We start from the raw sequence: 12824 nt of genomic DNA, 5'->3' as shown, positions 1-12824 counted from the left end.
CTAATATGAGGTAGCAAAGGACAAAAAGGGAAATGGGTTGTGGTAGAGGTGCCAATATATTTGGGAAATCAAAAGACTTCCAGAAGGGTAGACAGTACTCAAGGAAGAGAAACCTATATAAATATGTTCTTTGCATAGACAGTAGGGTAGGAAGCAAGATGTTTAAAGGACATGAGTTTTCATTTCTTCTCACCATCACTCCAACTGATGTTAAATAATGAAAAGAGAATTAAATATTTGTGTACAATTGGCATTTACTTACACATGGTACAAGAAATAATCAGAAAGATAATACTATATCTAAGGGGAAAGATTCCCTTTGTACATTTATCTAAGTGACCTAGAAATGCATATAAATGAATTTAAGCCCTAGTCAAAGGTGACTGCAGAACAGTAAGTTTATGCACAGAAAAGGGTGTGCCATAACTGAAGAGGGAGAAAAGAATGAAAAAGTGTTTTAATTTTAAAATATTTTATTCACAAATACTAAAACCTCTCCATAAGGGTCTTTGCATAAAGACATCTATTCCCCTCTCAGACCGTTGACACTGACTGCTGAACATGTAAATGAAGTAATGTTGGTTATTAGTAAATCATTGTTTGCAGGTATGGTATTGAAATGAATGTGATTCCATGTGTAATTACTTGATTGCATGCACAGGTATGGTACCCACATGCATCAACTAGGAACATACTCACTAGTATGCCCAAAACTTCTGACAAACAGACATGTTGTGCCTGTATTGAACACGTTGTCTTTGGTGTGCTGTCTGAATTCCAGCAGAGATAATTACGTTCTTATTGCCCAAAATTCCATACTGTATTTTCAGTGGAGAATTTATTCTTTACATTTCTAAGTAGAAGCTGCACTTCATCCCACAAACCTATCAGTTTTGAACTATAACACAGATTTTCATTTCAATAAACACTTTTCAAGGGTTTTGTGAGGTTGCTATGCACAAAGTAAAAATTCACTTTATGAATTTGATCCACTAAAATTGTCGCCATTCTTGGGAACCAAGCATTTGAGGTACTACAAACAGCTCTTGTCCAGAGCTGGGCAAATAGTGGATTTTTTTGGTTTGCTGGAAGCTGTGAAAAGTTAAAACAAATGTTCATTTTTGGGTCAAACCTAAAATGGCATTTTTTGAAAACTTTCAGTGAATGGAAATATTGGAAAAGCTTCAAATCAAAACATTTTGACATTATCAAAACATAGTCATTCATGATGACAATGGATAGTCATTGAACCAAAGGCAAGATCCACCTATTTCCTATAGTCAGGGAATTTGTTTCTAAGAGCTTGCTTTACCCTATTATGCTGGACATACGTTATATCCCTTTACTGATTCTTAGGGCAGGTCCATACTCACCGCGCGGGTCGACGCGGTGAGTTCGACTTCACGGAGTTCGAACTATCGCGTCTGATCTAGACGCGATAGTTCGAACTCCGGAAGCGCCGCGGTCGACTCCGGTAATCCACCACTGCAAACGGCGGTGGTGGAGTCGACGGGGGAACCGTGGAGTTCGACCCCGCCGCGTCTGGACGGGTGAGTAGTTCGAATTAGGGTACTTCGAATTCAGCTACGCTATTCCCGTAGCTGAATTTGCGTACCCTAATTCGAACCCCCTTTTTAGTGTGGACCAGGCCTTATTTACTGCTACCATCTTTCATAAGAGAAGTAAAACTAAGTCTGACCATTTGTGGTCATTAAAGATCTCATGACATTTTGTTTGCAAGATAAGGAGTTGACTATCCTGGGAGCTGTGGCCTAGTGCCTGCTGAAATAATTACCCTCTGCCTAAATAAATTCTCCCTGCAATTTTAATAGGATACTGTATTCTTCATTTATTTGAGCATAAGCTTTCGTAGCCCACGAAAGCTTATGCTCAAATAAATTTTAGTCTCTAAGGTGCCACAAGTACTCCTGTTCTTTTTGCAGATACAGACTAACACGGCTGTACTCTGAAACAAAGTATTCTTCATGTTCTGCTGTAAACCATTGTGCGTTGTTTGTAAGATAATTGCCATGTTCCATCTCAGGGGGCTTCATGTCAGAGGTAGGTGAAATATCCCTCCCCATAGCTATGTAGAGTCTATGTAGAGTCTAAACTCACCCACTTACTGAGCTTTAGTTTGATTAGCATAGAAATTAACAATAAGATATCCAAGCTTGGCTCAAAACTACTTTCCAGGCTTGACTGCTTCTAATGTTCCTATCTAAGGACTATTCCCTCTGGACAGGGCCAGGCCAATCTCCCTTTTATCCAAGTGGGGTAATAAGTCATCAGAACCCACTTAACCCTTTCCCAACAGCCAAATACTGCTAACAGGGCTGGAGTTTCAGGCAGGCAGTACCAGCTGGTATGCTATGATGATGACAGCAGTATACCAAAAACGTTTTGAAGTAAAGAGAAGTGCTAATGTTGATACTTGGACAGTGGCATATAGGTTGATTTCTTCTCAGCAACCACAATGGATATTGATTCAACACAGTACAGGGTCTGCCAGCGCAGAAGTGTGTACCATGCCTCCAGTCTCAAAAGCCTCAAATTGGGTCTGTGATTGCTATTTAATCCTAGGCAGATCAGATAAAGTGAGATTTTTTTTAATTTATAAGTCAATAGCTCATTAAGGTAAACATAAACAAGGCATGTCAGTGTGTTCGGTTGAGGCCCAGAAGCAAAGTTTCCTCAGGCAACTGATTTCTTACTCTCTCATCTCTATTTTACTCTCTGACTATTTTTCCTTTCTTCCTCCAGTTTCTTTCTCCTTCTCGGACAGGGGATTTGGACATGGAATAATGTCACACTGTAGCAAGAGAGGGGAGTCCATGCAGTAGCCAAAGCAGTGTCTGTAGCAAGTGAGATGTTGGTCAGCTGAGATAGAAGAGGCTGCAGATTTTCAAAAATGTGTAAAATCCTCAGGAAGATAGGGAAAGAGAGAGCACAGATGGGGAGAGAGAGAAAAGTTTTTACATCATTGGCAGTTGGGCAGAGGAAACCATAGCAACATGCCTGCTTCATTGTTTTTCTCTTTCATGCCTCCTGCGATCATTAATGTAAGGAGTTGACAAAAGAGCACAACTCAGACTTGCCCTTTCTGTGAGGGTTATCTCAGTTTTTCTAATGTTCTATTTTTCTTATCTTTGACATTTTTGTTTGTGGTACAGGGATAGGCTAGCAACACTCCTGTCCTGAGATACTGTATCTTCTTACGTGTAAGATAGAGCAGCAGCTTGTTTTTCTTTGCTTGGGTAGAGTTTAAATCTGACTCCTTTTTGTCGTGGTACTCAAAGGCTTTTCCCATTATAATCATTGTGTGTGTCTGTGTCTTTGTACAAAGATACTGTGCTTACTTGTAGAAAGCCTTGTGTAGGCAGTAGTGCATGCATCATCAGCCAAGTTTGAGAAGTATGCTTTTTCTATTTGTATTTCATTTAGTCCAATAAAGTACAGCCCCATTTATCCAAAGAGCTAGGGTCCCAGCCATAACCTTTTGGATAAATAGAGTTTCAAATTAAGGGGGAATCAACCAGTTGGCCAGTTTAGAAAAGGCAATATTCCCAGTCCCCACTCCAGAGTACAATAAAGGCTGGCTTTACAGACTGGCTGGATATCTCTGAAAATGCCAAAAGCTGTGACTGAGATTCATTTAACTAGGGTTTGATAAAACAGATTTGTAGTCTTTAAAATCCAGTGCATTTAAGCCAGGGGCTGTGCACATTTTCTGTGTCACAGAAGATCCTAGACCTACCGAGGCCAACTATCTGTGCTGAGATCTTTCATATTCGCTGTTTCTAGGGTTAGCTGCTAACTCACTAGCTAGGCTATCCAGAGCAGCTCAGACCTCCTTTCTGTAGAAGGAGCCTTTATAACTGGCAATTCAGGCACTGCATAGCAGGAATGGGATGAAGAAACTGACCATTAAGTTGAAGGATGTGACATTACCCTCTAAGTATGAAGGTTGTGATATTGTTGTAGGAAAAGAGCGATTCTGAATTACTTCGCTTGATTGCACCAACCTACTATTCCAGTTGGTCCCCTCCCCCATGCCTTACCTTCCCCACAGATCCACCTGCACTAAATCCTCTTCCCATTGCACTAGATCTTCACTCCCTGACAAGTGTGCTCCACCTCATGTCTACTTCTCAAGAGTCTCCTCTTTCCTTTCATTGTGGCCTTCTTTCCCAGGCCCACCCTCTTCCTACATGCAGGGTAGTTGGTAGCTCTGCCCTAGTGGGATTGAGCTCAGATTCTAGAAGGAATTGACTGTGATCCATCCAGAGAGCAACAAGTCCACGTCATGATCAACAATCAGAAAAGTGGAGGGCTCTTCCCTCATGGCCTCTCTGTTGTGAATTACTTTTGTGGTTGAAATTTAGAGTTTCTTACGTGTCCCACAAAATACGTGCACATTACTATTTTGTGTGTTTACCAATGGGTAACTCTGTATGTAGATTGGCAGTTATCCATGTGTGCATGTAAACATCTGCCAGTGTGGGCTTTTGCGCATACAATTATGTGTGCCAGCCGTATTTGCAATCACATTTTCATAAATCTGTTTGAAAATTTGGGCCTCTAGTTTAAATTTCAGGCTCCCAAAATGTAAAGTCATGCTTACCCCACAAGAAAAGAACAGGTTTAACTGTTGTCTTTGGTACTCGTTGGACTGTGGCATGGTTTAGGGTAAAAGATAGGTGTTGACAGTCCTTCTGGTAAAGTGCCCAAGCTGTACTCTTTATCAGCCAGCAAGGGCAGGAACCAGGTGGCTTTCCTGATACCTGTTTGTACTTCCATGATGCCGCTTGTGCAAATGAACTGAATTCTTAGAAGGAAGTCATTGTAGCTTTTGGTTCGTTGCTCAGCTTGTTGTCCTGAATGGACATCCTGTATGCAAGAGATCTTCTCTGTGAAAAGCAGTGAGAATTGTTTGCATCAAGAGACATTAGGTTGTAGGGCTGAGTAGAAACAATTTGGGATTACAAAACTATGTTCTGGAAATATTCTGCAGAGTTACTTCTACTGCTGCAGCTCTCTTTGCCTCCTTCACAGCAATGACATAGGTTAATAAAAAATCCTGTGTCAGTTTGTCAAACTACATTTTCCACCAGCATCTCTAGAGTTTGCTCTGTGTCATGTGGGATACGAGAGGGTGCTTCAGTGCCAGACAGCTGATAGCAGTATATAGCAGGAGTTGTCTGTTACTTATTCCTCTTCTCCCTGCTTTCTTGTTAGGGAGGAGTTGGCTGTAAATAAGTTGGTTTTTTTTAAACTTTGTCGGCTCCATGATATTTTGGGGAATGGCTGGACCATGATGAGATATCATCAGGCAACGAAACGCTGGAGCGAGTTCTGCCTGCAGTAGGGTTCACAAATCAAGTCTCTGTTCACAAATGAGGAGAATTTCTATTTCCTGTGTCCACATTCAGTATGAGGATCCAGTCCATCATGCTGTGCGTGCGTATGTTACCTGTGAGAGACCTAAAGCAGAGAGCTTGAAAGAAAGCTTTGGGCCATCCTCTTTGTATCTGTGGTAGTCTCCCAAGACAATGAGCTTTGTGAACTTCATCACTGTGTCAGATGACGTTTCTCTTAGCTTGTCTGGGAAACTTCAAGTATCTTAAAGTATCCCCCCGTCTTGTCGTTGAACTCAAAAATAATTTGTTCAGCACTGATGATATGCTCGGTGCTGGGCAAGGCACGAAGATCAAGACAATTGCTGCCCTGAAAAGCTAAAAGAGAGCCTCAAAGGCACACATGGAGAAAACAGGATACACTAGGAAATTTGGAAGGAAATAAATTTGAGAGAGAACAGGTGTCCCTTTACCCCCTCACTCACCATCGGCTAGCACTCACTCTTCAGGACTGGCACGAGGCTCTTTGCCACAGTGACACCCCTTCTGTGTAACCACCATAGACCTCCCTTACTGGCAGGACCTCCACACCAAAGGAGTGGTAACTCCAACTAGCTCAGGACTGAATGTCCTAGTGTTAATTAGATTACGAGATTTATAACCATAAATCCTGAAGCTCCACTTCAGACATATAAACGCTGTAATATTAACCCTTCTTATCTTTGGGGGCAGTGTTTGGTTATTGATAGCATGCATTTCACTTAAAGGATTCTTCGAAAGTATGTTTTTTCCTCCAACATATACCAGTGAAACAAGATTCCTTTAAAAAAACAAAAAAACAAAAAAAACCACCCTGATCAAATTTTCATTGAAAGCAAAAACGTTGTCAGCATTTAAGTTAGATAAGAAAAGGCAAACATGAAAACAAACAGATCAAAGTTTTAAACCAGTCTTTAATCTTGTCCTCTTCTCTGGAAGAACATACGAAAAAAGATAAGACATTTCATTAACATAAATAATAAAAAAAATTCCAGAAGCACTACATAATGTCTCGTTTTTTATTTGACATTAGCTGTCTGCTTTTGATTTACATTAAAGAAACAAATAGTTTGCAAGTAACGTTTTCAACTCTTGTCAGATTCTTTTGTTCAAGGAAAGCTATGAGAAGTATGTGCCATAGATCAAAATAACAACAAAGGAAAAAAGGAAACATATTGATCAAGTTTGCTTCGTGAGTGGGTCCCTATTTACAACCTACATACAGCCTCACGTCATTTTTGGGTTTATTTTCTAACCAACTCCAGCTGGAGTTTGCTTCCAATTGGCATGTCTCTTAGAACTCTGACACACAGAATGTTCCAGACCTTAAAAGTGCAATGTCCTCACAGTCACCACTCTTCTTAAATCCCCATCCCTACACTGCACTTCTTCTGGAAGTAGCTGTCATATGTGCATACACAGAGGCTGATTTCATTTACACTGGTGTAAATCAGGAATGAGATCAATACACGTCATTGAAATCAATAAACTATTGTAAAACCAGTGTAAGTGAGATCAGAAATGGGCACTAGGTATCAGAAGAAATAGAAAAACACTATGAAATGTCACTGGGGAAGAAGTTCAGTATGTAGTGTGGAAGGAAAGGTGACAAGGAACAAGAAAAACGCAAATGAAAGTAGATGGCCAAGCCATGACTGTAGGACTCGTCTGCTGTTCATGACATATAACTGCAAAGCTTAGACACTGATCCTACAGTTGAGAGCACACAGGCAGACTGCTGTGCCTGCCTGCAACCTCACTGAAGTCAATGGGATTAATGTAAAAAAATAGGCTCCCAAAATAGTGAATCATTATTTAATGCATCTCTATTTCTACTTTCATGTAATGCCCATAATGCAATAGTTTAGTGTTGTCATAGGTCAGTGTCCTTTCTTCACTGGATTAGCATTATAGCTGCTTTGCCTAATGAAACTTCGATAACTGAGGAGCCTTTAATCCATGCAGCATTTTTGTTTGAAAAAGGGCTGGCATGCTATTTCCCACAGCAACCTGCCTGTCCCTGTCAGTTTACATTTACGCAGAACCTTACTATTTCATGTAAAACTGCTTCAGATTATTAACTAGCTATAGAAAAATAAGGTGATGGCTTCTGCATAAAGATATACTCTTTACTAAAGGACAATTTTGCATTTTCAGCGCCGTCTTGGAGATGCTGCAAAGAAAGCAATCAGCAAGCTGCAGGTCAGAACAATCAGGAAAGGTGACAAGGTAATTTTTTTTCCTTTCAAACTTGACCTTGCAGCGAGGATCCTCTCAGACTGCCAAGGAGAGTAAAATAGGAGGGGAGTGGCAGTTGCTTTTTATACTAGTAAATACCCCACAGCCAGGGGCAAGGTGCTGGTAAGCAACTTAAGGATGAAATGGAACAGGAAGGGAAAGGAAATTTAAATAAAGATATAGTAAAGTTATGTTAGTCTGACCAGGGCCGGCTCCAGAGCCCAGCGGGGCAAGCACCCGCCTGGGGCGGCCCTTTCCCGGGGGGGCGGCAGGCTGGGCCGGCGGACCTGCCGCAGTCATGCCTGCGGGAGGTCCACCGGAGCCCCGGGAGCAGCGGACCTGCCGCAGGCATGACTGCGGAGGGGACGCTCGGCCGGCGGCTCCAGTGGACCTCCCGCAGGCATGACTGCGGACGGTTCGCTGGTCCCGCGGCGCGGCTGGACCTCTCGCAGGCATGCCTGCGGCAGCTCAACCGGAGCCGCCGGACCAGCGAACCGCCCGCAGCTGCGGGAGGTCCAGCCGAGCCGCGCGACCAGCGGACCCTCTGCAGTCATGCCCGCGGGAGGTCCGCTGCTCCCGCGGCTCGGGGGCGCCTCCCGGGCATGACTGCTTGGGGCGGCCAAAAAGGTAGAGCCGCCCCTGAGTCTGACTATTAAAGTAGCTACTGTTAGAGTTTGCAAACCAAATTTCGTGGCCAAATTCTCCAGTCTTCATTCAGGAAAAACTCTCACTGTCAGTAGTGGAAATACTACTGTATATAGAGTAATTCCCAGTTCAAAGAGACATATGTGTACTAGCTCTCATCAAGCTAGAGTGCTAATGTAGCTGCAGCAGTGGGACAGGCTAGCTGACCAAGGACATGCCCATCAGAGACCCTAGGCACATATTTGAGGCAGCTAGCCCTTCCAACCACTTGTACTGCCACAGCTACATTGTATTTTGAGCTAAAGTATGTCTCTGTGAGCTGGGATTCACAACCCCAGTTCCAAGTGTAGATATACACCACGCGTGCACATACCTTTGCTGCCTGAGCATAGGAATTGCAGGACAGGATCCTAATGAACACCTCTCACATTTTTCTTAAGATACATTGTCATGCTTAAACACGTCAGTAACCATTTGAACTTCACTCTGCTACTTAGGTTCTTGTTTGAAGTGATTAGCCCACAAAATAAAAAAATAAATAATGTAATGTTCTCTTTACCATAGGAAACTGAGCCAGATTTTGATAACTGTGCAGTTTGTATTGAAGGTTACAAGCCCAATGATGTTGTCAGGATCTTACCATGCAGGTAAGTTAATACAATGTATGGAGGCATTTACTAATGTATTCTTGGTTTTTAAAGTCTCTGTCCTTTAGTGTAAAACTGCAAAATTGGAATTTGTCAAATTCCTGAAATGAGGTGGTCAAGTTTTTGGATTTATTTTATTTTACTCAAAAACTATTCCATAAAGATTTTAAAAGTTACTCTGATGTATTTGAAGTTAAAACAACAGCTGCAGTGCATGATGAGCCATTTAGCATCAGAGCCTGAGTCTAGCTATGTTCATGCTTGGCATGGTATAAGGGAATCTTATTTGGTCAGGCTTTTTGGTTAACCATTAATATTGGCCTGACCAGGAAAGGGCAGTTTGGCTGATGATATTTTCTAGTAACAAGAATGGTTGTGGGATTTAGGCTATGTTTTAGGGTAGCCTGCTGTTCAGAAAGTTTGGCCAGGGAGGCAGAGTGTTGGGGGGTAATACTTTATGTGAGAGCCCAGTTGCTAAGTCTGTGAAATTTGGAAATATTACAAAATCTTCAGTAAAAAAAAAAAAAGGAGGGGGGGAGTGTGTGTGTGCGCGCGGGGGACTGGTTCTGCTGTCTCATCCACCAGTTTAACTCCATTGATTTCAAAGGAGTTACTCCTGATTTAAAGCGATATGAGGAATAGAAATAATGATTCTAGGACAAGGTTGCAGTCCATTGGCAGGGTAGCGTGGGGACACTTGCATTGCCTTTTCCTATACTGTTAGTTGTCCACAGAACAGCTATTTGAAATTCAGCACCTTTCATGAGCTTTAACTTCACTTTAATTTCTTTTTAATTGCTGTGTAAATGAAGTGGGAAGGAAACCTTACACAAATCATATCTGGGATGGCTTCTATCAAAGACAGCAAGATATTCCAGTTCTCAACTCATAGACTTTAAGGTCAGAAGGGACCATTATGATCATCTAGTCTGACCTCCTGCACAATGCAGGCCATACAATCTCACCCATCCACTTCTATAACAAACCCCTAACCTATGTCTGAGTTATTGAAGTCCTCAAATTGTGGTTTGAAGACCTCAAGCTGCAGAGAATCCTCCAGCAAGTGACCCGTGCCCCATGCTGCAGAGGAAGGCGAAAAACCTCCAGGGCCTCTGCCAATCTGCCCTGGAGGAAAATTCCTTCCCGACCCCAAATATGGCGATCAGTTAAACCCTGAGCATGTGGGCAAGACTCACCAGCCAGCACCCAGGAAAGAATTCTCTGTAGTAACTCAGATCCCATCCCATCTAACATCCCATCCCAGACCACTGGGCATACCTACCTGCTGATAATTTGGCAATTGATCTTTGATTAATTGCCAAAATTAGGCTATCCCATCATGCCATCCCCTCCATAAACTTATCAAGCTTACTTAAAGCCAGATATGTCTTTTGCCCCCACTACTCCTCTTGGAAGGCTGTTCCAGAACTTCACTCCTCTAATGGTTAGAAACCTTCGTCTAATTTCATTTCTCTTGCTTTCCTTGGAAACAGAAATACCAAAAAGATGTACATGTAAAGTGTCATCTTCTACTTGACATGAAGAACTGAAATATTTGTTCCTTTTTGGCTATTTAATAAATAATAGGCTTCCCTGATAGATATTTTAAATGTTAAGTGCTCGCCATCTCTGATCATTCCTGTGAGCCATTGGATCTGTATACTTACTGCCATCATTAAAAGGCAAACACAAAGCAATACTTGAATCATAAATTGGGCCAGCTATGGAACCCCCAGCTCTGACACACAGCACATGTACTCTCATCAGACTCAGACACAAGCACAATGCTTCATCAGCTAAGAGTGTAGCAAAAGGGAAATGTATACAGTTTAGAACTGGGCTTAATTCCTAGTACCGTATTTATCGGCGTATAACACGCACTTTTTTCCCCTGAAAATAGGGGGCAAATGATGTGTGCGTGTTATACGCCGATATAACCTTAACAGGGCCGGCTCTAGGATTTCTGCCCCAGGCAGAAAAGAAAAGCGCCGCCCCCCCCCCAGCGGCGCGGAGCGGCGCCCTAGCCCCTGCCCCACTCCCGAGCAGCGCGGCCCTAGCCCCCCCCCCAGCGGCCCGAGCCCCCGCCCTCTCCCCCCCCCCAGCGGCGGGGCCTGAGCCCCGAGCCCCGGCCTGCGCGAGCCCCCACCTCCCGAGCGGCGCGGCCCGGCCCTAGCCCCCTCCCGAGCGGCCCGGCCCGAGCTGCCTTAGCCCCCGCGCCCCTCCAGAGCGGCCCGAGACCCCGTCCTCCCTCCCTCCCCCGAGCGGCCCTGGCCCTAGCCCCCGCCCCCCTCCCGAGCGGCCCGGCCAGAGCCGCCTTAGCCCCCGCCCCCCTCCCGAGCGGCCCGAGACCCCGTCCCCGTCCCCCCCCCCCCCGAGCGGCCCTAACCCGCGGAGCACCGCCCTAGCCCCCGCCCCCCGCCCGAGCGGCGCGGCCCGGGCCCGGCCCGAGCCCCCGAGCGGCCTTAGTCCCCGACCCCCTCCCGAGCGGCCCGAGATCCCGTCCCCCCTCCCCCCCGAGCGGCCTTTTTTACTGTCCTTTTACATTATTTACCTTATAAGTGGTAATAATATTAATAAAACAAGTTCTGAGCTACCCTTATTTTGCTTCAAAGTCCTTTATTTGAAATTTAAGTTTTTTTCCTGAAATTTCCCCCTTAAAATGAAGGTGCGTGTTATACGCCTGTGCGTGTTATACGCCGATAAATACGGGTATGTTCCTGTGGAGCCCTAGCCAAAGTTTGGAAATTTTGTGCTAAAGGTACAGGTATGTCTTTGAGGTAATTATATGGAACACATACATCTAAACCCCAACTTTCACTTGTCTCATTCTCACAAATGACCCAGCACAGAGTCATGCTTAGTGTTGTTCACAAGGTTAAATGAGAGTGTGTAGTATTAAATAAGGCCTACTGAAGCGGAAACACATAGTTAGCTGGTGATGTTCAGCTCTTGGCTGACTTAAAAGGTTACTTGGAAATGGCTCAAGCTAAAGGTTAGCAGCAGATCTGTCTTGTAAAGTGCACATTTTGAACTTTGGCACTGTTGAATTATGAGAGCTCAGGGGTTCCCTCCCAAGTAGCTACTTTAGTGAAACTATCTTCCCTACTGCACAAGTTGCGAAGGGTAACATTTTACAGATTTGTAAGTTTTTGTACACCACTATAGGTGCTGGTGTTAATTATTATTTCTGTTATTGTTGGTTAAATGCCAACAGTTTGCCAAATGCTATACAAGAAACAAAAATAAAGAGGCTTCCTGCCACTGAGAGTTTACAATCTATAAAGAAACACCAAAAAGATAGAATGCACTGGGCAGCTGAGAGGAAATAAAGAATATTGATGATAATTTTTTATCAGTTTCAAGTTAATAGGGAAACTTTATACTCTTAAGATGGAAAAGCACTCTTTGCACTTATGGTTAGCAAAAAGAAGACACCTACAAATACATATTTCGTTCTTTGTCATCCCCAGTGTATGCCTACTGTATATACCTTGTATACGCAGGGCATTGGCATAGCAGCCTGCAGTTCAGGGAAGATGTTGGATTCTCACCAAACCTTATTGAAACTTCCAATTTCTCAGTTGTCTGAACATCAGTATTATCATGACATCAGTGCTCGGTGATCTGAACTGGTTGCCTGTTGTTGTGCAGGTGAAGGTTGATGTTTCTTTTGACCTGTAAAGCCACGTATGCCTTAGGGTCAGCATATTTGAGAAACTGCCTCTCCCTTTCCACACGATATTGCCACAGCTTTGATCAGTGGTGGCACCCAGTCAAAAGCCTCCTTAGTTGAAAAAAGTAGGAAGTGCTGGCAGGATGTTCTTCACGGGGCCCTGAATTTTAGAATTCCCTTCACCATTGATCCAAAATTACCCAAATCTGACTTTTAGGCACACTG

At 43.6% G+C, this 12824-nt stretch overlaps 1 protein-coding gene across 3 annotated transcripts in view; it reads left to right on the top strand.

Moving 5' to 3' along the window:
• Positions 1–12824, top strand: part of RNF150 (ring finger protein 150) — a 210759-nt gene that overhangs the window by 135816 nt on the left and 62119 nt on the right. For all 3 annotated transcript variants that reach the window (XM_045018331.1, XM_045018330.1, XM_045018332.1), the window contains exons 3-4: positions 7554–7625; positions 8844–8926. In XM_045018331.1, coding sequence (XP_044874266.1) covers positions 7554–7625; positions 8844–8926 — 155 coding nt within the window. The remainder of the gene's footprint in view (positions 1–7553; positions 7626–8843; positions 8927–12824) is intronic.

Source organism: Mauremys mutica, chromosome 5 (genome assembly GCF_020497125.1).
Source record: "Mauremys mutica isolate MM-2020 ecotype Southern chromosome 5, ASM2049712v1, whole genome shotgun sequence".
Lineage (NCBI taxonomy): Eukaryota > Metazoa > Chordata > Testudines > Geoemydidae > Mauremys > Mauremys mutica.
The sequence above is the reverse complement of the archived record's forward strand: the minus strand, read 5'-3'. Positions and strand labels throughout refer to the sequence as shown.